The sequence below is a fragment of the Apteryx mantelli genome, chromosome 3 (genome assembly GCF_036417845.1).
Source record: "Apteryx mantelli isolate bAptMan1 chromosome 3, bAptMan1.hap1, whole genome shotgun sequence".
NCBI classification, from domain to species: Eukaryota; Metazoa; Chordata; class Aves; order Apterygiformes; family Apterygidae; genus Apteryx; species Apteryx mantelli.
Window position 1 is genome coordinate 128,912,960 of NC_089980.1, and position 24,687 is coordinate 128,937,646.

At 46.2% G+C, this 24,687-nt stretch overlaps 2 protein-coding genes across 2 annotated transcripts; one reads left to right on the forward strand and one right to left on the reverse strand.

Annotated features, from left to right (window-relative positions):
• Positions 1 to 3,425: 3,425 nt before the first annotated feature.
• On the reverse strand, positions 3,426 to 4,022 carry LOC106487685 (rho-related GTP-binding protein RhoB-like). The gene has a single exon (XM_013946468.1). It carries the CDS (start codon positions 4,020 to 4,022, stop codon positions 3,426 to 3,428), a length of 597 nt encoding a protein of 198 aa, XP_013801922.1.
• Positions 4,023 to 10,606: 6,584 nt separating this feature from the next.
• LOC106487689 (rho-related GTP-binding protein RhoB) lies at positions 10,607 to 13,078 on the forward strand. The gene has a single exon (XM_067294342.1). The coding sequence runs from the start codon at positions 10,981 to 10,983 to the stop codon at positions 11,569 to 11,571; it is 591 nt and encodes a 196-aa protein (XP_067150443.1). The 5' UTR covers positions 10,607 to 10,980; the 3' UTR covers positions 11,572 to 13,078.
• The last annotated feature ends 11,609 nt before the right edge of the window (positions 13,079 to 24,687 follow it).

Sequence of the window (24,687 nt, forward strand, 5' to 3'; positions counted from 1 at the left end):
TATATTTCACCCTAGAAATGGCACAGTTGAATGATACATGAATGTTCAGTTAATTTTGGTCTTCTCTTCCACAGTACTTCTTCTTTCCTTTATCTTTAATTCTCCTGAGCAAAAAAGTCATATTTTGTATTTATTTAAATCCACAGAATTATAAAAAATATATTCGATAAAAGTCTGTGTTTTCCCCTTTCCCTTCTCCTCTCCTCTCCACATTGGAAGAAAGACTTGCCTTAGAGGATAGTGCTTCTGGCTCAAGCTCAGCCTCAATTTTGACTGCTGGCGGTTTCTTTCCACGTGGATTCATCACTATTGATTTTTGTTCCAGATTTTAAGATATAGGCATGTATAGCCGGTCACATTCCCAATGCCAGTCTTATACAGATTTTCTAGCTCTCCCATGGCTAATACCTGAGCCCTCCACATGCCTGAATACAACCCGTCCCAGCAGGCTTGGGGGTAGGAAGCCCAACACCAGCTAGAGGGTGTGTGTGCACCACTGACTGCGGAGGCTCGCAAAGACATAATCCGAAATGGGAAGGATGAACGCGCTGAGCTCCATGCTGCCACAGGGACACGGACGGTTTCCTTCCAGTGACTTTGCAGAGTGGGCAGGCACAGTCTCTTCTGTACAGTCATACAGGAAGCTTGCAGAGCAGGAAACTCAGATATGTATGTCTTAGGCTAATAACTCTGTCTAATATCTATGTCCCCTCCTTTTTGAATCACATGCAAATGCTAAAAGACAGCAGGAAACAATCCAGTCTGCAGATTTCTCATGGGAACCATGTCCTAAAATGTGGACAACTGTCCAAAGGATTTCTTGAAGAGCCAGCTGGTAACTTGCTCTTGCAAAAGTGCTCTGAGACAGGTAAAAGAAAAAGCATTTGGATTTTTGACAGAAGTGTCAAAGCCAGAATTTGGACAGTTTTAGCATAAGTGATGACCAAAAACCTCCCAGAGATTTCCCTTTTCCAGTTACAGAGGAGTATACAGCGGAAACAGATTGCCAGCATTTTATTTCACTTAAAAAATATTTTAAAAGGTTGATCTTAAGAAATAGATATTAAGGTCAATATAAGAACAGTTTAATTCAGAGACATATACTGACAGTGAAACCAATTACCTTTATCTTGAACAAAGCACCCTTCTGAAGGAAAATACTTGTTGATTTAGATTAAAAACAGATGCCAGACAATGTGCTGGCCAGTGTTCTACTGAGAAACACTCAGTGTAAGCTCAAAGTGGTCTCCACTTTCAAAGTAGTGGGAGCAGTAAGTGCTTGGCATCTTTGCAAAACTCTCTCTCTCCAATTCAATACCCCACATCAGAGGCACCTGAGACACCTGTGTTCTTTAACTTATCTGCAGTCTAATCCTTCCCACCCACACACAAATATATAAAATGGAAATAACAATTTAAAGCTATCTACATAAATACAGCTTTGAAATGCACTAATGTATATTATTACCTGAATCAGGAGAGCACTTATGCACAGCACAAACTCACATCCAAATTGCAAGTGGAGAACAAGATTTCTTCTCTAAATTTGGGGACAATATCAGGTTGCGCTGAGAGGATTAGTATAAACAGAGGGGAAAGGAAATGAAGGCTGAGAATGGTCCAGGAGGGAAAAAGGAAAGGGCAAGGAAAAATGGTCAAAAAAAGAAAGCTCTGGGAAGTAAATGGTTTGCAATTACTTTAGGCAGCTCACTTAATCTTCTTGCAGTTTAAGTTTCTCACTTTTGAAAATGGAAAAAACATCTACTTATTACCAAGAGGTGGGCTGGTAATTCATGTTGAAAAGTGCTCTGAGGTTCTTGGAAGAAAGGTACTTTTAAAACTGTAAAGTATCATCACCCTTGAAACATCTGTTGTTATGCCATAGTAAGACTGTGGATTTCAAAACTGCTGCTGAAAACTAATGCAGAAGGAAAGCAACAACCCCTTCAATAATGAATACTTGGCCAATCCTAGCATTTCTACCCATGATACCATCAACAGACAAATACCGGTGGGAAGAATGGGTAAGAAAATATCTTAAGTATGTATTTTACTAAGTCTCTCATCTGGGAAAGCTAGTTTGCTAAGTGTACAGCTGCAAGTAGCATAATCAGTTTAGAAATTTGTGTTTACTCTCATTTTATTTCCTCCTGGGGAACTGTAACCAAGCTGCCAGCATGACGAAACCACCACTGAGGAAGTCAGTGAAGGAAAGCGCTAGTCTATGGTATTCTCCTAGTTCATGACAGTCACGCTCCGCTAACTCTGTCCCTTTATTTCAGGATCCTAAGGAGTTCACCTTAGAATTTTTTTCCATCTACTTACTGAAACACAGCATGTGTCCTTTCAAACCCTGCATTCACATTATTTACCAGCTCCCAGTGTTGCACCTTTAATGTGAACCCATAACTCAGTTCCTTGTGCTGGCAGCAGTCACTGCTTCAGAGAAGGGAGGAGTACAGAGATGCACCCCAAGCCTTTCCATTTTGGTCCATCTCTGTGCCTTTTTGAGATTCTCTGCTTAGGTTAACAGCATGTCTCAGTCTCTTTCCAGATTGTTAATAACTTGCAAAACAGAGTGTAGTTGCTGGCATTCCCTTTACTTCATCTCTTCTGCCGGCAAGCGCTAAGGAAAGAGAAAAAGATTTAAGATACAACCAGAGCATAGGGACAAAGAGGCTTAGAAATTGAAGTCTGGTCTTCTACCTGTGTCCTCAAACCTCTCTCATCTTGCAGGTAAGAATTCTATCAAAAACCAGATTATCCTAACCCAGAGCTAGGCTGGTTTAACTCAGTTTATTTCCCTGTGCCTGAAGAAGAGGTGGAGACAGCACTGCCTTTATTGCACTCTATAAGTGCATCCCTAATGCACTTACGGATCCAAGCCCAGGCCAGTTCTGCGAATGAGTCCTGGAGAAAGTCAGACCTGTTTTGCCAGTCAGAAATCCACTGCTATTAACACAGCAGATTATTGCATACCTGCATGGAGACTCCTTTCCCTAAGGACATCCTTGAAGGAAGTATATGGAGGGGTCTGCGCACTAGGAAACCTTGTCGTCATGGCTGCTTACCAGTGAGCCTTGCTAGCAGGGAGCTGGGGTTAGATTCGCTCAACTCCATGCTCTTGTGAGTGTCCTAGTAGTGCTGGTCTAGCTCCTGCTCTAGTTGGTGTATATCTCCCTTGATCAAAGGACCTCATTGGAGAACTGTAGCTTGGTCATTTCCATCTCTCAAGATGGAAATCTAACTCTTCAAATCTAACTTTTCAATTGTGAGACTTTGCAGATTTTCCACCAGCCAGATGTGGGATTTTTTCCTTCTATCACATAAAGAGTAGTCCCAAAAGTATCCACAGAACAGCAACAAAGACATCTACTTACCTTTCCAGATCATGAAATCCAACAGCAAAATAATATTCACTCTTCTTACAAAATTCGGCAGGACCTATGATGCCTCTTTCTTCTCCTTCTTTTCTCACTTAACAAGCATTGGCTAATAATCTCCAGGGCTGTATCAACACCTTCTTTTGTCTTGGCAGAGCACTCCAGGTAAGCATATGCCCCAATGCTGGCAGCCAAAGCTTTTCCTTTTGCAGTGCTAATTGGCTCTTTGCCTGGAGTGGCTAGTTTCTGCTTGACACCTTCATCATCCCTTAGCTCTATCTTGGTAGCCACCAGAATAATAGGTACTGTGGAACAGAAGAGTTTGATTTCTGGAACCCAAATATCAAGGATGTTTTGCAGTGAGTCTGGCCTGTCCACAGAAAAGCACATTAAAATAATGTCTGTGTCCTGATAGGAAACTGAGCGGAGATTTTGGTAACTGGCTTCATCCTTCCCTGCCACATCGAAGAGAATTAGCTTCACATCCTTCCCATCTACCTCTATGTCAGTGGCGTAAGTGTCAAACACAGTTGGCTCATAGCATTTGGGAAGCTGTTCGTGGCGTAGAGCAAAGAGGAGGCATGTCTTACCACAGCTGTCATCTCCAACAACAGTTAGCTTTCTCCTAAGAGCAGCCATGCCTTGAAAACCAAGATGAGGTAAAAAATGAATTAATCCAGTGCCCTTTTTTTTTTTTTTTTTAATAGCTTTTGTGAAGAGTAGAAGGAGAATGGAAGAAGAAATCCTATTATTTTGGAATTCTTCCCATATCTCATCTCCATACTTCTGTCCTACCTGTGTTCCCCCTTTTTTGGCCTTCAATTCCTCTGGTATTAGAATGTTCTGAAATTGTGATTACCTTGCTCTTGACTATTTTTATACATAAAAAATTCAAGATAAAAAACAGGTCTGGATGTAACCAAGATTCCTGCAGTGTCCTATGCTTCTGTTTTATCATCTCACACATTGTTTATGGCCAGTGTTCAGTTCATAACAGATTTCATTTTCTAGATTGAATGACTTAATTTTGTAAGGGAGATGGAATATAAAACACTGTATGGAACAACTATCCAAATAGGTTTTATTGCCTACATTTTTCTCACCATGGTCTACCAGTGAAATTCTACCAATGGCAATAGCTATCCTTTGTAAATCCATGCTGCTTTTTTTCATAGATCTGTTCTCATGTGGGATTAAGAAAATGTTCTCTCTCTTCATATATTCATTGTTATTTTATATAAAATAGAAGTTAGTTAGACTTACAGGATAGTAATTTCCAGCATCAATCTTCCTTTCTTGATTTTCAGTATTAGATTGGTTTCTTCCAATCTTGTTACCACTTCAGTTTCCGTAGGTCACAGATTCCCCTATACAGAGAACTCACCACCACTTTATGAAGACCATTATGACGAACATTGTATTTAAAGGAATAGGTTGATGTTTCTAAATTTAGCCAACCAATCTACAAAGAGAACTGGATGAGATCACGCCTCTTAAAAAAACCCTACTTTGATGGCAATAAAGTGCAAGTTACACAATCCATTAACGAATCACAGCACATTTGCTTTAGAAATTCCCTGTTCCTATTGCAAAAGACCTAAAGTCTCATCTCGAGCAAGCATTTCAGTACCAGGTGTGCCAAACTGGTTTTGTGCATTGGGCTGAGTACTAGACAGTAAAACAGCAGCAGATCAAAGTTCTGCCAGCCAGACCCTCAGGATGCTCTTTTCCAGATCTGCTGAGACATCTTAGAGAAATGAATCACAGAACAGCTGAGGTGGGAAGGCATCTCTGGAGATCATCTTGTCCACCCCCCTGCTCAAAGCAGGGCCAACTACAGCAGGTTCTCAGGGCTTTGTGTCCAGTTGGGTTTTGAACATCTCCAAGGATGGAGACTCCATGACCTCTCTGGGAAACCTATTTCAGTGTTTTACCACCCTCACAGTAGCGAAATGAAATCTATAAAGGCAACAGTCTATAGAGAAAGAACAGTCCAGTGATCAAGTTAAGTGATAGTGTGAACCATCTTGGACTTCAGAGATGAAGACCGAATTCTCTGCTATCCTGCTGGCATTGGATAAGTCATTTCTTTTGCCTCTGTCTCAGTTTCCCTGGTAGACAAAGACTACAAGGTGCTCACACCCACTAAGAACTAAGGACAAAGGGAACCAAGGTAGCTTAATTTGGTCTCTCTGCAGAGAGAAGTGACTGCAAAGGCATTATTGGTGAGGCAGATACTTAACTGCTGGCATGCAGTTATGAGGTCAATCCATTTTTTTCATAGAGCTACTGAAGAGTTCTTTGTTTGAGATGAAGGTTTTAGCCCAAAGATGGGGAACTTCATATCTTGCTTCTTCTTTAACTTGAGTGAGTTGGAGGCCTGAGGGCACTTTAGTTTTCTATGGTGGTCTAATTTTACTTTGCCACAGTGTATTTCCTGAGTACTAGTCAAGTATAACTCTGATAGTCTTGCCACTAAAGCCCAAATTTTATACTAACTTGACAAAATAAGAATCATTGGATTCTGACTTGCTTCACTTATTCTCAGGCAGAGTAATGCCAGTGAGTCCGATACAGCTCTTTAAGATCATAAAGCCATTTCTTGTTTGGTATGTGCTTTCACTTGTGCTGTACTTAGCCTAAACCTCTACTTCAAAAATACACAGGTCTTTTCCACTCCCTCTTTTGAACCTTGGCATTCCAGTTTCCAGGCAGATTAGTCTGGCTTCTCTGCTGAGAGCACTGATCACAAGAGGATCTAAGAATTAAATTCTGTTTTTCTTCAGGGACACTGGAAAACAATGAACCTGCCATGATGTGCAACAAGTGTTTCGATTCCTACGCACGCCAGAAACTCTTTTCAGCCTGGAGAGCCGGATACTTATCATGTCTGCCTGTCCTCCCACATCTACTCAGAGGTTTTCTAGCAGCGGCCTGTGAACTGCTCATATTTAGCTAGCTCCTGCTTTCCTTATTTCACTAAGAGGCTTTGCCTGCATGAGGACCAGTGAGGACTGCAGGGTGCTTGTTGCTAGCATTACAGTACAAGTCAGCACGCAGGACTTGGTTTGCCATTACTGGTACATACGGCTCCCTCAGCATGCTATGCCACAGCGAGCAATGCATTTACTTATTGACAAAATGAACAGAGATTACATTCCCTGCTGAGCTTTCATGCTTTTGGTACAGATTTATGCTTGAGCACAAATTATCTGAATTACAGACGTGCCCTTTACAAAATCTGCTTAGGAAAAAGAACAGGGCAGCATATAATCTGGAAACAATCTCCAGTAATTGTACTGGAATTGTCTTCTTGAGCAAAAAATGCCAATTGGATTAAATCATGTAAAAAACAAAAGGTTGAGTTTTTATCTCAAAACCACCAGCACAAGCAGTGAAAGCAAAGAATTGGTGTCTTCTTACTCCTGCTTCATACTTTCCTCATCAATCATACAGATATATGTGGTGCAGCATAACTAATAAATTCTCTGGCCAGAGAGTTTACATTTGGGGATTACTGGAAGTGAAGTTTCAGCTTGCTTAAGAAGTATAATTTAGTATATCATGTAAATTTGAGCAGGATATATAAAAATCACAACATAAGGCTCAATTTCTGCCCTAAAATATGTGAGCTGGCTACACTGCCTGGTCCCTTCCAGACCATGCCTGCATACAGAATCAGGCACGTACAAAATCCCTTAGCGAGAGAAGAAAGCCTCCTCAACCCAGAGCCTATTTTCATTTTTTTCTTTCCAGATTTTCCATCTCTGCTCCCAGTCACCACCGTGGGAAGGAAGTCTAAGCACTTCCACAGAGTAGTATCCACTGTGCTCACGTCTTGCTGCAGTTCCTCTTTCTGCTGCACTCACAGCACTGTGATTCTGACCAGATTTTCGTTTTCCCTGATGCATTGCTCTAAGCAGGAAGAGAAAAGGATTCCTACATACAGTTCCTCTCCTGATTTCCACTGTACCTGAAATTGGCTCACCTCATGCTTCTGTGTATGATCCGAAGAAAGGATACTCCAGAAAAGAGAAGCAAATATAACCAAAAAGATAATATAAATTAAGGGCCTCCTCACTCTGAGTAAGACAGCTCAGTGCAGGTATCACACTACTGCTTCCTGCAACTTCAGTAAAAAATCAGATTGTAGTGATTCATGTTGTGGCTTTCAGATAAAATTTATGGGCTAAATCCACTGCACGAGAAAGGCAGCATATAGCAAATTTCCATTATGTCTGAAGCCCAGGCCAACATCAAGCATCACATGTACTACATATTTAAGTTTAAATGCATGATAACTACAGTGACTTCGATGTTCCCTGTAGAGACCACTTCTGGAGTGTGTCCTAGGACAGTGAAGTGAGTGGGACTTCAGTGTAAGTGAGCCACAGGACTGGTCCTCCCAGTACAAAGCCTGTGTAGACATTTCCAGTTCCTAGGTCAAGGGACTACATGGACTTTGCTGAAGTCTTTCTTGCAAGGTGAGAGATGAACTATCAGGCCCACCGGCTTCAGCATAACTGCAGAAGACTATACTAGCAAATTAAGCAGTTATGGCTTAGGCCATAACCGGGTACTGGCACTACATCTGCACTGCTCAATGACTCCTGGCATGGGTTGGACTCAGGACAGCTAGACCTTTGCTATTAATTTTCTGAGCATAGTTTGGAAGCTGGGACCAGAGACAATCCCCAGCAGACAGTTTAGATGAGGCCTCCCCGTTTTGAAGTCTAAGAGAGTTTGAGAGCATGAATGCATGTTCACTTACTGAATGCCGAGGCACACAGATAATTGCTAACAGCACTTTGGGTGAACAAAAGAGCTGTGTGCTTTGCAATGAATAAGCTGTGCATTTCCTTAGCTTCATGGCACAGCAGAGATGAGATGATCAACCTAATTGCTCAAATTGCTCTTTTTTCTATTTAACGAAGTGCTAATACCAGTGAAAAGACAAATCCAATATTCAGGCATGGTTCTTCGTGCACCCAAAAAGCCAGAGGAAAAAGTATTAAAAAATGTATTTAAACAACACCTATCACTATCTATAAAATACTTGCAGCTTTTCTCCCTGACCCCCAGAGACCGCTTTCTTGCTTTTGACTCTTAAAGGAACATGGGCATTCATGCCACAAGATGGCACTGAACTCCAACATAAAATCCATCATTTTAATATTCTTGAAGAGCTTCAAGAAAAACAGCAAATATATTTAGAAGATTTACATTATACAGCAAATTAACTCCATTTGCCTATCAAAAGGGTCTAAATGCTTGTGATTATATTTATAGAGAAAACAGCTACAAGCTGCGACTGTGCCATCACAAGAAGGAGGTGGTAGCATGGGGAAGATCTCCTTTCTACATATGTCACTTTGGGTTCATGAAGAATTTAAAATTGTGAGTGGTGACCATAAATGTAAAGGACCAATGCAGATTAGAAATTTAACCCATTAAAAGATCAGAGGTACTGGATAACATCCATGTGTGTGACTACATTTTCAGTTTCTTGTTTTTTCAAACATCAGTTTGAACTTACGATATCCACTTGCACATTTCAAATCCCAAAGCCTATAACTTGTTTTTTCAAGCTGCAAAGTGCACATGTGCATAGATGAAATCTTTCATGTGAAAGATACTACACAAATGCATACAGATCAAGGTAAGATTAAGGTACAAAGCTATCTTGTAAATTAGAGATGGAATCGATCATCACAGTCATCAAATTCATCACCAGCCAGAGACATGTTCTTTTGACAGGGAGAAAGGGGAATGAGAAAAAGCCTAACAGAAGATGAATTATATTTCACTGTGTAGGATTAAGTGAACCATAACCACTTATTTGCCTTACTGACAATACACTTTTGCAGCAGTCTACTGAAAGTAACCTGTCAAACTGCTCATTTGGTCTTTAAGTGCCTTTTTTTATACAGATGGAATCATACTGGCCAAATTACTTTTGTTCTATTCACTAATGCCTCCACTGGCTAGCAGAAGAGGACACTTTGGATATCATCCTGAGAGGCAGTAGCCACAAAACATCACCTAGGCGAAAACGTTTGCAGAAAAAAAGCTTAAGACAACACCCAGTAAACAGCGATAGCTGCAGCAGGGACATAGCGAATCAGTACCGGCAATTTCGCAGTATAAGACTCTACAATGCATGCCTTTATTAACACACCAGCATGAGCCATCTGTTTATATTAAGGTACTTACACCCTATCCTCCAAGCAATCTGAAATGCCTGCCTTTTGCACTCATTTATTTTCCACATTCATTTTTTCATTACCGTGACTTCCGATATCTCTGTAAATTGAGACTAAGAGGGCATTTCAGTTCAAGTCTGCTACTTCTCCCGGTTTATAATTCCTCAGTTCCCTTTTGGCCAAAAGCTGGCAGGAGACAGACTCAAAACATGATGAATTTTTTTCCTTTAAGGAAGGGAAGTGGCTGAGCCCTGCGTTTTTTTCGGTAATATCCAGCGAATGCTTTTGTTTTATTTGCCCGCCAGAAATAATCTCAGGTGCACCTTGCTTGGGCTTTAAAGGCTGGGTCCGGGACGCAGAGGCTCTCCCTCCCTCTCCCCTTGCCTCTCGGCTGCCCGCGCCGCTCGGGCCCGCTCCCCGCTCCCGGCGAGGCGGCTCGGAGCGGCAGGGCGGCAGCAGCCGGGCACACGGCAGGGACCTGCCCCGGCGCCCCGCAACGCCCTCACGGCCCGGCCCGGCCCGGCCCGGCCCGGCCCGGCCCGGCCCGGTCCCCTCACGGCCCGGCCCCGCAGCATGGCCCCCGCCACCCCATAACCCAGCCCCGAGCAGCCGCCCCCCGCCTCCTCCCAGCCCTGCCCGGCGACGCCGCCCCACATCGTGGCCCCCCCCAGCCCCGGCGCCCCCCAGCCCCGGCGCCGCCGCCCCACACCGTGGCCCCCCCCAGCACGGCGCCACCGCCCCACACCGTGGCCCCAAACAGCCCCTCCCTCCCGCCGCCGCCGCCGCCGCCGCCGCCCCGCCGCGAGCCGGGCGCCGCGCGGGCCCCGGCGCCCCCTCCCCGCCCCCCCCCCCGCTGCCCCCGGCGCCGCCGCTCCCGCCTGGCCCCGCCCGGCGCGCGCCGCCAATCGCGGCGCTCCCCGCCGGGGATGACCTCACTCGCTTCGCTCCCATTGGCCGGCTATATTAAGAAAGTCGGCGGCGCCTTTAAATAGCGGCGCCGGGCGCAGCTTGCGGCAGTGGCGGCGGCGCGGAGCGGAGAGGGCGGCAGCGGCCGGGCGGGGCAGCGCGGCGCAGGGCTCGGCGGGCAGCAGCGCTCCGCCGCCAAGGGCCGAACCGAGCCGGACAGGGACGCGTGGGGCCGGCGCCGCTAGCCGCAGCCGAGGCGCGCACCGCACTGCCCCGCCCCGCCGTGCAGGCGCCGGGGGTCGGCGCGGGTCCCCCGGGGCGGGGGCCGGAGGCGAGCTCGCAGCGGGGCCGCGGCCGCCTGCCCGCGCGGGCCCCGGCTCGCCACGGTGCCCTGCGACAAGGCGGAGGGAGGCGGAGGCGGCGGCCGAGGGGAGGAGGGTGCTGCCATCGTCCTGCTGCACAACAAGGCCAGCTTGGCCAGCCTGGCCATGGCCGCCATCCGCAAGAAGCTGGTGGTGGTGGGGGACGGCGCCTGCGGCAAGACCTGCCTCCTCATCGTCTTCAGCAAGGACGAGTTCCCCGAGGTGTATGTGCCCACCGTCTTTGAGAACTACGTGGCCGACATCGAGGTGGACGGCAAGCAGGTGGAGCTGGCCCTCTGGGACACGGCTGGCCAGGAGGACTACGACCGCCTGCGCCCCCTCTCCTACCCCGACACCGACGTGATCCTCATGTGCTTCTCCGTAGACAGCCCGGACTCGCTGGAGAACATCCCAGAGAAATGGGTGCCCGAAGTCAAGCACTTCTGCCCCAACGTCCCCATCATCCTGGTGGCCAACAAGAAAGACCTGCGCAACGACGAGCACGTGCGCAACGAGCTGGCCCGCATGAAGCAGGAGCCGGTGCGCACCGAGGACGGCCGTGCCATGGCCATTCGCATCCAGGCCTACGACTACCTGGAGTGCTCAGCCAAGACCAAGGAGGGTGTCCGGGAGGTTTTCGAGACGGCCACCCGGGCGGCCTTGCAGAAGCGCTACGGCACCCAGAACGGCTGCATCAACTGCTGCAAAGTCCTATAGGGCGCAGCTGGCGCGCGGCCCCTGGCCGCCTGTTGGCAGGTGGAGAGGAGCTGGGCTATGCACGCACATGGCAGCCCCCTCTGCGGGGGGCTGACGATGGAGCGGGCTGGGGGCGAAGGGAGGGGACGCGCTCCCTCAGCCTTGGCCGAGAAGGGTTGTGTCGGCTTGGCCGCGGGGGTGGCGGATGGGGGGGTTGCATGCCCTGAGTCTGGGGGGAGGGGGAAAGGTGGGGAGAAGCCTCCTCCCGGCACTGCTCCCTGCGAGTTCACCGCCTACTCTCGCCAACTGGAAGCTGCTGAGCCCGGACTGAGCGAAGCGTGTGCCCGGCTCTTCCCCTCGGCCCGCCACTTGCGGCTCCTGCGCAGCCTCCTGTCTCCTGTCAGAGGAGGGCAGCGGGGCTGAGGCGCTCCAAGAGACTCCTGCGTGCATGCGTCTGCCTCCCCCGGCCCCCGCGCGGGCAGGCTGGGGAAGGGGCTGTGTTGCAGGCTGCCGGCAGCATCCCACCTCCCCGGCGGATGCCGTGGCCTGAGCCTTGGCCTGCTGCGGAGCATCGTGCCCTGCAGCCGGGCCTGGGAGGGGAGGGCCATCCCCAGCCGTGTGTGTATATATCTTACCTTTTCTGTATTGTGCAAACCGGGGTAGGGCAGGGGGTGCTTATTTAAAGTGAGGTGGGGAGGGGGTGCCCAGCTGGGACTTGCCTTGTGCGGAGGAGCTCGCCCAGAGGGACTGATGCCTGCTGAAAATGTGAGCCTTGAACTGACTCCAGCTGCAGAAGTCGCCAGGCTGGAAAGTGAGAAGCTGGACTGCTTCATCCTCCTTGCAGGACATCCTCCTCCTGATGGACTAGGCAGGATGAGCAAGGGGGGAGGGGGTGATATTGCCATATATTATGATCTTGGTGCCTGCTCCTTCATTTAATGTCTTCTGCATATATGTTGAATTGGGTTTATTTAAGAGTTTATTTTCAAAAGAAATTACTTTGCACAACTTGGGTTTTATTTTTTTTCTAAATTAAACACTCAATGCACTTGTCATCTGCATACAACACTGTAGCATTGCAAACACTCTACACAGTAACCTCATCTGGGTCTTGTTTTTAAATTGTGGGTGGTTTTTTTTTTTTTTGATATAAGAGGAAATAAAACCACTGTATTTTTGCCTTGAGGAGAAAAAAATGGGTGAAAGCACTGGTCCTTGTGCATTGAGTACATCAAACTTTAATACTAAAGGACAGTTTAAAGTATTTAGGTTTATTTAAAACTTATTTTCACAGGGTAGCAAACCTGGGTGAAAATAATCTTGTGTTTCTCTGGTTCAGAGAACAAATGTATCCATATATGTTTGTTTACTTTTCTTCCCCTCTTCCCCCAACAGTGGTACTGAGACTGTTTCTGTTTTTAATAAACTGACATGGCAAAAACAATGAGATGTATATGATGTTTACATAAAGTTATAAACTGTGTATGCAGTTTTTTTATGTAAAGTATTAAAAGATTCTATGCTGACATTTGTGAGAGCGTTGTTTTGATTTAATGGAGCTCAGCTTGCAAAAGTACACCTCGAAGGTGTGGAAGTGGAACAGAGCCACCTCCTGCCTGCACACGCTCCTTTCAGCGTTTTCCTCCCCTGGCTGAAGCCCCTAGCAGGCAGCTTTCAGGGGGCTGGTGGATGTATTTTCCTTTAGGGGAGCCAGTTTCCCAGTTTTCTGTGCAGGCTGAGCCTGGCAGTGCACTCGGACAAAAACCAGGGGGCTGATTAGCCTCCCCTTACTGTTGTGGACCAGCGGGGGAGCACAAGCTGCCCTTGTGCTGCATGGTGGGCTGGGGGGGGGGTCTCCCTGGTGCGGGCTCTGGGTCCTGTGCTCTGTGGTCACTGCTTTTTGGTGGCTGGGGTGAGGGAGTGTGGCTGCACGCGCTGGTTGTGATAGGTGTGAGGTTAGGGCTCGTGTAATAACAAGCTAGTGCTGTTACAGCAGAGAACTGAAAGGTAACAGTGGCTGTAGGACTCATTTTCAAGCAAAATATCTTTTTAATAAAGCAACCTTTACTTACTGGAGTCTCCTTTGCTCCAAGCAAATGCCTTTGTTCTCTGCAGGAGGACTTGTGGACAGGCTTCACTTCCTTGTGAATCAGAAGAAGGAGGCTACACTTAAACTTACACTGCAGCAGCCTCCTAAGATGTGTAGCTAGATTTTCTAATTGCTGGCCTTATTAATTCCCATAGCGATGCAAGAAATTCAAGTTTTTTCCATGTTGGGCAGCCCCAGCAGGGTTACGTCCCTTCTTCCTTTGCCATCTCTGCACTTTCAGGGGCGCTGTTTGTTCCTTGAGCTTGGGCAGATGCAGGCATAAGTGCGAAGGCTTGCATGTGGTGGTGGAGGTGCCTGTATGGGTTGGTGGAGGTACCTATGTGGTACCTATGTGGTGGATGTACCTGCATCATCAACAGCTTCAGGCAGAAGAGGTGGCATCAGGCAACACCAGGAGCGAGCAGAGCTGTCCTTGCCTCCTCTTGTAACAGCCGGGCAGCGTTTCACTTATACCACATCAGTTTAAACCCTTCTGTATGGTGTTTTGGCATCAAATATGGGGAGCATCATGATGCCCATCTGCAACTGTGGCAAATAACTTGCATTCCTCATTTTTTAAGGAGAATCTTAGAGAACAGGAGGCATGGGGTGTTCCTCAGTCTGGTAGCAAATAAATTACATAGACTTTTGTCTAACAGTGAGGCCTATGCGTAAAGTGCTGAGGTCTCCCTTTGTTTCAGAAAAACTTCCCTAAGTACCTGTAAGAGAAATCTCTTTACATCACAGCTCTGCCTGAGGGTCTCCTCAGGACAGTTTTGTATTTTTGCAAATCCTCTTGACTCCTTTTGCAGAGGTGTGAAAAAAGGAACCAAGCCTTTTGTTTATCTGGTGTATGAATATTTGCTAGGATGCGCTGGATTGTTCAGAAACTTGTTTAAAGGGCCATTGCCAAACACTCCATTCTTACAGAAGCATTCAAAAGCCCAGTTCTATGTATCTTAGCACTTTTCCATACGGTATTGACCAATGATAATAAAATCAGCATGGGAAACTTTTTCTTTAAGCTGATTGTGATAGCTGCCAAACATATAAATTTGTTGAGACTGTACAGCAATAACTAATCTTCACAAAATCCCAAAGGCGAAAGCACTAATATTTATATTTTAAACAGTGGGAAAAGAGTTAGTATTGCATCTCTGTATAATTAGCTCTATCAATATTTTCCACTAAGATGCTTACAAGGTAATTACATTCATTATTTCAAATTGGACTTTCGCCCGAGTCGGGGCTACAGTAACTGGCCCAAGGGGGGAAACTGTAAAAAAGCACATTTCAGTTTTAACTGAGCGTGACCTTTCTCTACTACTTGTGAACTCATGAATAAGCCCACAGAGTGAGATCCCAGGGTGGGAGTCCACCCTTTGGGGTCAGATGGTGGGATCAGGGCCGTAATTTGTTCTGCCCTGTGCCACGTACTGCACTTGCTCATTAACATCACCACTTTGGCAGGGGGTACATGTGGCTCATCCCGCCCTCACTTGTCCCTCGCTTGTCTTCCTCTGGCCCCCTGCCTTGTCTTCTGTAGCCTTTTGATAAGAGAAGAGATGACTGGGAGCGGGCATCGAAAGACACTTAACAACTACCTCATCTCTTGCACCCCTGCGCACGACTGGGCACTCAGAGACTTTCTCTGCTGTGTCCTCATGCCCACACAGATGTTCCCAGCCGAGGAAAGGCTGCACCTTCCCTTACTCACTTGAGGGACCTGTTCAGGCTCCACAAAGGGTTGCTTCTGCTGGCGGAGCTCGAGCTCCACTGGGGGAGTTTGTCCAGGCGACGATACCAGCCCACCCTTAGCGGCAAGTCCTGAAAGTGTAGAAAAGCCTTATTCAAAGGCCCATTCATCTCAGTTATTCTCTGTTCAAGCGAGGAAACCACTTCCACACTCTTACCCTGAGACCCATTTGGGCCCTCTGGCAGTGCAAGGGTATCTCCTTGCGGCAGACTGAAAATTAAGACCCTCAGGGAAGGTCATTACCTTCCTCTCCCCTTTGGGAGATGCAGCAACAGAAGTTGTAAGTAGTCCTTACATGATCAAGTGGAGACTTTCTGTTTAAAATGTATTTTCAGAACTGAAGCCAAAAAAGGGGATAAACTATCTTTTGTTGGAAGTCAGTAAAAATCACTGGTAGCTTTGGCAAAATGTTTTTTAATTTACTTGTTATGCACTGAAATGAAACTGCATGTTTTTGCCATTTTTTTTCTTTCTCTCCTGCAACTCCACATACTACAGTGGGGTTGCATGAGTGTAAGCAAGAACAGAATTTGAAGTAATGTTTTCTTATATGGCTTTTAGTTTTTGCAGTAATAACTTAATTTAGCTCCATTTGCCTTGAGTAGGTTGCAATTCTGTTTTAGCAATTCAATAAAGAATGAGCACAAACTCAGTGTATGAGAAGAGAAAGAAGTACTTTAAGGAAATCCATGACTATTTTACTAGTATCACTGTCATTAACTGTAAGTCACTCATGGATTTTATTCCTTGACTGTAGAAAGTAAAAGAGGCCTAGTTTCATCTTTTGGATTTTAGTGAAGTGTAGCACTAGTGAATCTAGTTCTTTCCTGTTATTGCTGGCTCTGTTCATAAACAGAAATTAAATAAATAGTCTAGTGAGCTAACTTCAAAAGCTCTGTCTAAGTCAAGTTGTTTGCACCCACCAGTCTGAAGAAGTCTTCATAGGTCTGGCTCATCTGGTCTGTGTGTGAAGATAGTTGCTCTAGGCCAGAGAATCAGGTCTTCATCACTGTTCAGGCAGCCAGCAGAAATGGTGGGGTGGAGGAAGCTAATAAGCACCTATTCAAGGAAACATTTTGGAGAAAGGCTTAGATCTGTTCCTGGAGGAGTCTCTTTGAAACCAGGGCAGCCACTCAAGGAAGCTCCTTGTGGACATCTTCAAATGTGGAGTCTAAGGGAGGGAAGGATCTCAGCTAACTTCAGCCCTCTCAGAGTTAGGTGTCTCGTCTAAGCTAAAATGTCCAAGGTCCCTTTATAGCCAGCAGGCAGAAACAGGACAGGCACCTGCAGAGGGCAATTCTCCGCTGCCCGGGAAGGGAAGGTTTTGCCCTCCAGTTGTGCTCAAGGGTGAAGCCGTGTGAGCAGGGCTTTGCTGACACCACTGCCTGCTCACCTCGCACCAGACCACTTGACACGCTGATAGGGTCTGTTCCCACATGGGATGATGTGGAGGGCGGCACTTGTCCCCTCAAGCATTACCTGTCTAAAATGTAGCTGCCTAGGCCACGTCTGTTGTTACCATACCCTGGGTAGTCAGCCAGCAGAAAGAGCCAGGATATGGTCCCGCATGTGGCTGAGCAGATCCTGCCACTGCTGCAGGGAAGCAGCAGTTTTTCTGCTGGGCTGGTGAGCTGAGCTGGCTCATCCAGCGCCGGCACTGGAACCAGGGCTGGGGCAAGGAAGGAGAGGGAGAAGCGTTGTCTGTGGAGGGAGTCTGAGCAACTTGCTGCATCTAGACATGGAACACCGGAGAGTTCAAGTTAGGGTGAGATAGTTTGTGAGTACAGGTGTACACACAACATCATCAGGCCTAGGATCGGGGGGAGATGCGTATATACCCACATGACCAGAGAGATGTCTCTAAGAGCTTGGTTTGTGTAGCCCAATGTAGTGAATGAACTTTTTTTTTTGGCATAACTAGAGGAGGGAATGAGTTGTTCTTCCCCTTCTCCCCTATTCCCTTGAATTTTGCAGAGTTCATGTTTAGAGGAAGGAGTTATCTTTAAATTTACTTGCAGTGCCAGTGGTAAGCCACAGTCTGTGATAAGCAGCAGTCAGATACATTAATTTTTGTGGCCAGACACTCTCACACTGCCCAGAAAGAAAGACCTTTCTCAGCTTTTCACAGGGTCCATGCAGCAAGAGGCTTTGTGGTTACTTTTAACAGGTGCCTATATGTGTCAGCAGTTTAATATTCATACATAATTCAGCAGAAAATACCATTTGCTATAATAATAAGTGTGGGCATATCTGCTTCTCTTACATGAATGAAATATCAAACTCATGATAAAAGGTGGGGTGTAAGAATAGAGGTTAGAACCAGAGGCCCCTGGTGCGATATCCATACTGAACTGTAGCGGCATAGCAGGAAGAATATTAGATTGGTGCCTACGGCACATAGTAAATATATGTATACACTGTTAAACATAGCTTGCTAGCCTGAATGTTGTCTTTGTGTGTGCTAAATCTTTGTTCTAAATAAAGGGGACCAGTGGGTGGGATTTAGCTCTAAATGCTTAATTCTGTTGCTTTTATGCCATTCATCCTCTCCTGCATTTAAAGCTTGATGTGGCAGGGCTGGAAAGAGGAATTTGGAAACAAAGTGGGTTTCCTGGTGGGCTCATTTGCATGATAATGTCCCCTCCTCTCCCAGCTCCCAGGGATAAGGGGGGCTGTGGCAGCCTTTGGAAACCCACTGAGGTCTCCAAGGAGGCAGGAGGGAGGGAGGGAGGCGCTGGCAGGCTGAGGCCCTGGAAGAGCCTTTTCTCCTGGTGCCAAGCTTTTGTGCAGTGGGTTTTTTCCCTCACATACAATGAGGTTTCACCCCATACTCCTTACCATGGGGCTATTCCCACTGACCTCAGCAGAACAAGTCAGGAATGTAGAATCAGGCCTTGTTTTGCAGACTTTTCTTGGATTTGATGTCAGCAGTCTGACCCTTTCCGGGATATCCGATTTTCTCCTTCAGTGAAAACAGAGTGAGTTTTAGAATAGAGGTTTTCATAATGGCATGCATAGCTAGATGTAGACACACTATCTGTGTAAAAAATGGAAAAGAAAATCCACCCTTTTGCATTTGAGATTCTCATAGGAGTAAATGGGCAGTTTGCATCTTCAGCCTCATCAATCCTGAAGATACCAAGGAACAACACTGTTTGCTGTGCAAGTGTAACTCATGTTAGTAATAGAAGTCATACAGCTACCCTGACAGATTAATATATTCTTTTTTTTCATTTTGAGGGGAGAACAATCTTTATGTTTCAGGGCTTAAACTGACCATGCCCCCATGGACATCTGGAAGAAATTCCTCCAAGTTTCAGGCTACTCTAGAAGTATTCATAATTTCTTTTCATACCCTCTCAATTTTCTCTGACATTTGGGGGGAGAAACACTAAAGTTGCTATCATCTAGAGCAGCAAGGAGACTGAATGGGAGAGAGTTTATGTCAAAACCTCCTTATACCAACCTGTCTCCCCACAGTGAGGTGATGGGCAGGAACAGTTTTCACAGTTTTCACACTCCAATGCTTGCGTTTTATCCCAGTGTTCCCAGAACAAGGCGTCTTTCAGCTAGGGACAAAAAGAAAGCTGGAGACATTTTGTATCGCTGATGATTCCAGCATTTCACTCAAAACACTCCTAAGGATAAACTAGAATGAGATGCTGGCAAGACCAAGAGACGTGTATATGTGTAAAATGATAAGAAGGGAAGTGAACTGTAATATTTATCTTGCAATTTGGAATTTAGCAAAGGTGCAACTAATGCTCAGCCTCCTGCTAACAGCCTGCCTTGGTTCCCACACACCGGTGACCTCGTCTCTCCAGGGCTCTCATTGACTAACACTGTCATGTTAAATTTAGAGCAACTGTTGTCAGCCTATATTTAGCTTTGAAGATTGCTGCCTCTGTTTCAGAGTTGAAAAGGGCTTGGGTGTGGGAAGGCTTCTTTGTCCTTTTCAGCCCTAGCGCTGGGTTTAATAAAAAGCCACCACCCTGCTGCACATACCTAGTTTGACTTGCATCCTTAGACCAACACAACTAGAGTAAGTGGTAGTATGTAGTATGAAACATCGGTTTCAGCCATTTTTTTACTCCAGTTAGTGTAAGCATGTATTTGAAACATAAACTTCTGAAATTTTATGTGCCATATGCTAGGTGAAGAAATAAGCCTGATGATAGAGATTTCTTCAATGTGATCATGAGAAAGTGGGGCACATAATCATTTAAAGGGTTTGAAGTCTGGCCATTGAGCTCAGTGCAGGTATCCGGCAGGTTTAGGGACCTGCATTCCCCTATGCACCCCTGTGGAAATGCCCAGGAAAGTCTCTTTCTGACAGCTCATTTGCCCCTAAACCAGCCGCTACCTAAATCCTCCCTGAAGCTGCGTGAGCACAGTGGGGACCCCAGGAGCAGGGAGCTGCCATGCCCTTGTCGTGCATCCCCAGGCAGCTCACAGCAAGCTGCTTGTGGGCTGCGTTTGGTGGCAAGCACGGGGCGGGTGCAGACATGGGGTCCCTGCTGCCCCTGAGGCATGCCGGCCTGCAGGGACGGTGGGCATGGGTGCCCCGGGCACCCCGCCAGCACAAGCGCCCTATAGCAAGTGCAGGGTTCCCCCATGCCATGCAGCGTGTAAATAATGAGAGGTGTAAATAATGTATTGATTCCCTCCACAGGTGATACTGAGCTCAGGAGCTCTGTGAGCTTCAGGATTATTATCAGCTTACCTAAGGAGGTAAATTTATCAGCGTAATTATACCAATATCAGCGCAGTCATATGACTAGTGGTGTACTGGTAAAACTTCCTGTGTTATTATTACGCTGATCTTTTGCAGGTTAGTCCCCTCCCAGTAGGACTGTTTATACAGTAAACTGTAACAGCAGGGTAAGGGTATGAGGGTGAAAACCCCAGCACGTCCCTCTGCAAGCAGCAGCAGGCTGACCAAGAGCAATGCCTAAACTGGAGCCATTGCTCATTCAGCAGTGGCTGAAAATTCACTGCAAAAGTTTCTTGTTCTCATTTTGCTGCTCTGATCTGTTGAAAAAGGATCCAGTTTCAGGGGAAAATCAGCCAGGACAAACCACAGAGGGCTAGAATTACCTGCACGCAAAGAAGCCAGGGCAAGACAAGATATACATTTCAGGCTGCTCTCAGTCCTTATTCAGCTAATGTTTGAGCACAGGACTGATAGGGGGCCGTATCAGTTGCTCTTAATGTTAAAGATCCAGATGTTTAAAATTTAAAGCAAACATTTATCAGGCATTCCCAGATGGCTAGTTTGTAAACTAGTCACACACCAGTTTTGGAACTCTCAGCTCTTCTACGGTCAGACTGGCCCCAAATTAATTTTGTACATGAATGGTTTTAATAAAACTAAGAAAAATATACATTCTCACAGGCTACATCTGCATGGGAAATAAGTCACTGTGCTCTCAAAAGCTAACGACAAGTAACCCAGAAAGTGCTCACACCCCAAAATGTGCTGGATTGCGCTAATGCATGAAATTAATGGAGGAGGCAGTAGCACTGAGGCTGGGCTGGGGGCCTTTCGAACTGCACTTAATGCACTGCCTGTTAACTCACATCTTTGCATCATTGCTGGATGGCACTCACAAATGTTGTGTGTTCTGTGAAATGAAGTGGGGGCTGTATCTGGGCCTTGACAACCAGCTTCTCAAACCCACTACCAACAAACTGAAATTTAAGTGAAGGTTTTGGAATGATTGTTTTCCCCTACGGAAACACTTGTTAGATAACGGATTGATTTGGATCTCTCTGAAATTATCATAATATTGCCCTTATTATAGCTAATGTGTACTTTTATTGTTGTGTGGATAAAACTTAATCATATTTTAACTCTTTCTCACACTCATGGTAAAGCCCTGGCAGATTTTAGACCATCTTTAATGAGTATTTCTGGACAAGGGAACTGTTGTATATGGGGTGATCAAGGTGTCTCAGCAAAACTGTAGATAACAGACTGGTGATGTTTTTCTGGACAAAAGTAGGTCTGGAAAACTAAGTGAAAATAGCTATGCTAACAAGATTGTTTAACTCATACTATTTGCAAGACTGAAATTTTCCAGAATTTGTGAGTATCATAACTATTCTACAGAATTTCCTGATGTCTCTCTCAAAGCTCTTCAGCCTTTTGTTTATTTTAAACAATTCAGACTAAACAACTCCTTTTGTGCTTGAAAATGGTACTATGAAAATAATGAATAGCCCCAAAGGAAAAAAACAAAAAACAATTCTCTAGAAACCACCAGACATTTTCAGCAAAAAATCTCCAGGTGCAAAAGGAGTCACTCTGGCACGCAGCCCCATCATCTGGGTTACTGCGGAGCTCTGGGACGTCTCTGGGACAGATTCCCAGCTAGTTGAGTTCCTTGGCTAAGGGCTGCAGATCCTAGAAAGTAACAGACCTGCTTCCTCTAACTGATACTTGATTTGCTGAGGATTTTGTTAACTCCCCTCTGTTCACATGAGCCAAATTTTAGTCTTCCGCTCCAGGACTGAGATGGTGGGTTGTGTCTCTGGAGAGCAGAGCACTAAATGGCAAAGCCCAGTCCATGATATGGCTGAGGGTTTTTTTGTTTTGTTTTTTTCTGGGCATGTTATTTGCCACCAAATAGAAGTTCAACCAGTCAGAAGCTGTCCACAAGTTGAGAGGAAATTCATGCCTGTATTTCACCTAAGCTAGTGTCAATGTTGGCCCATCTTTGGACCAGGTGACCTCCTGAGGCCCTTCCAACCTAGATTATCCTATGACTCTGCAAGTCACATCTTAGATGTCACTCACAAAGTCGGGAGGGGATCAAGTTCATCTTTCACCTATTATCCCCTAGGGAGACCTACATTTAAATATCTCTCCTCCTTGTAGGACATTTTTGATGTTGCAGTGATTGTCCTACACACCACACAGCTTATGCAGTCAGTCATCAAGCCCTCAAGGGAAAATATGTCAAAAATTTCCATTCTGTTATACTCTGAGACTATTATTTAAATTGAGGGAAGATGAGTGAGTTTCATAGGTTAAACAAGGACCAGTACTGAACATGGGACACAAGCTGAACAGAGATGATGGTGCAGAGAAGCATACCCTCACTCAGCTTGCTATGTCCATTAAATGGGGCTTCTCAAATGTCAGGGCCATGGGCTGCATTGGGAGGATGTTTCCTTCCTGACAATCGGGGTTTAAGGCTAGGATTGCTCCAAGGGTCACGCTCCTGGTTCCAGCTCAGGTGCAGACCCCCTGCAATTGATGTCTGGAGTCTGGCTGTGATCATACACCCTCATTGCTGTATGTGGAGTTTGGCATACAGCACATTTACAAGCCAAAGTATAAAATCTGCAGTGCTGTTAAGCAGTGCAATGATGATAGGTGCTGACCTCCTCCACAGCGCTGTTCCTGGCACTGCACGCGGGGAATGTCACGATGTTTAAAGCTTCACCTGTGATAGCCATGTGATATAGGAGACTTGCTGGGCTCGCTTGCTGCACCTCTCTTTCTGAAGCTGTCCAGCCTTTACAACTGCAAAAAAGAGCCTGAGGGCAGCTGTCATGGGGAATCCTAAAGGCTGAGAATGGACAGAAGCAATTTTCTTAGTACAAATGGAGGCTGGACTCCTTGCATAGATGGAAGAACATCAGATCCACTCAGCTCGATAGTTTGAGCATTTCAGCCATTTCTATAAAGCTCTACCAGAGACCTCATGTTACAGCAGGCAGCTTTGGCTTGAGAGAGGTTAGATAGAAGACCTGGGAAGATCTGTGTCTCTGGCAGGAGCTTCCTGCACAGCCTGTGCAGCTGACAGGGCCCTACCAGAGATGCAAGAGACCTGTTAGACTGTTCAGTCCCTCTCGCAGCTTGAAGCAGTGTGCTGATTTTTGATGTAAACAGGGCCTGGGTAACTCCCCGCTGTGAGCACATAATTATAGCTTTGACAAACTGAGACATGCTGCACGATGCCTTTGTCTTCTGGACAGCAGCCGAACAACCAGCTAAATCTCGCTCAATTGCAGCTTTAATGCCTCATAACAGGCGTTTTCCTCAGATGATGTGCTATGCTGATAATATCCTGACTGTCACGCGCCTCTGGATGAGGAACCACGGGCTCTAGCTGTAACTCCTGTTCTTGTGCTGTTCGCTTGGCAGGCCTTGGGGCATTCAGGATTTCAGGCATTCATGCAGACACAGAGGCCGAGGCTCCCCCCTCTCGCCACACCAGTTGGGCTGCCCAGTGTTGTGTGGGCACACACCAGCCCATCAGTCCCTTCCGATCTGGCCATGTCTGGCCCTGGCTGTTACAGGCACTGTCTCTTTGCACGGACAGTCATAGTCAGCATTGCACCCAACAGCCCTTGTCCGGGATACAGACCTTGGCTGGGTTCTGATTGGGGTATGCTCTGTTTATTCTCTTCATACTGGACCTGCTAATCATCTCCTAGGATTTTCCCATATTATTGGAATGTCTCTGGAAGTCACTCTTTTTGGATGGAAAATTTTCAACTGGACTTCTCCTAGGGAGATGTTTCAGTGTCTGTTTTTCTCTTAGGCATCTCTAGAGGAGATGCATCATATCTGTGGTGCAGCAGCATGAGTGGAACATCTCCCCGTATAAGTAAGAGCAGGCAAGGTCTCAGAGTATTTATTTTGAGTATTACCCATAGTCTTTCTCTTGGCTTGACACAGAACCATCTTACCTGTGTTTCATGATGCTTTTGGCATGGGGAACAACACATTTACTGATACAATCTACTCAAAGAGAATCAGGCTCAGCCACAGTTTTGGTGGACTGTTCAGCCAGCTGTAGCACAGACAGCTGTGGGCTGTCTCCACCACAGACCCAATGGCACATGCAGGTGAGGACACAGCACTGGCAAAAACAGTGCCAGGGCTCCACAAAGCAATGGCTTATTGATGCCTGAATTCACTCTGCACTACAGATACCCCCTCTGATAAGGCAATGCTGCACTACACACACAAGCCTTGTTTGCTGTTTGTGCCTTCAGTAACCCCTTTTTGCCAGCAATGAGGCAAAATCGGAAGTGGGGAGGGTGAAAGAGAGCTGAGTCACTGCTGATTCTCATGCTGGGCCCATTTTTGTGGCTAAAACAGCTGATTTTATTTTCCATAACTGTCAGTCATGCAAAGCAGCTTTGTTTTTCTGTTTTAAAAGAGAAAGGAAAAATGACTTTGAAAGCCTGCAAACATCTATTAGTTATTAGGACTGATGGAGCTAGACTGCACTTGTAGAACATTTATTCCTCCTACACCTTCAATAACTCAGCT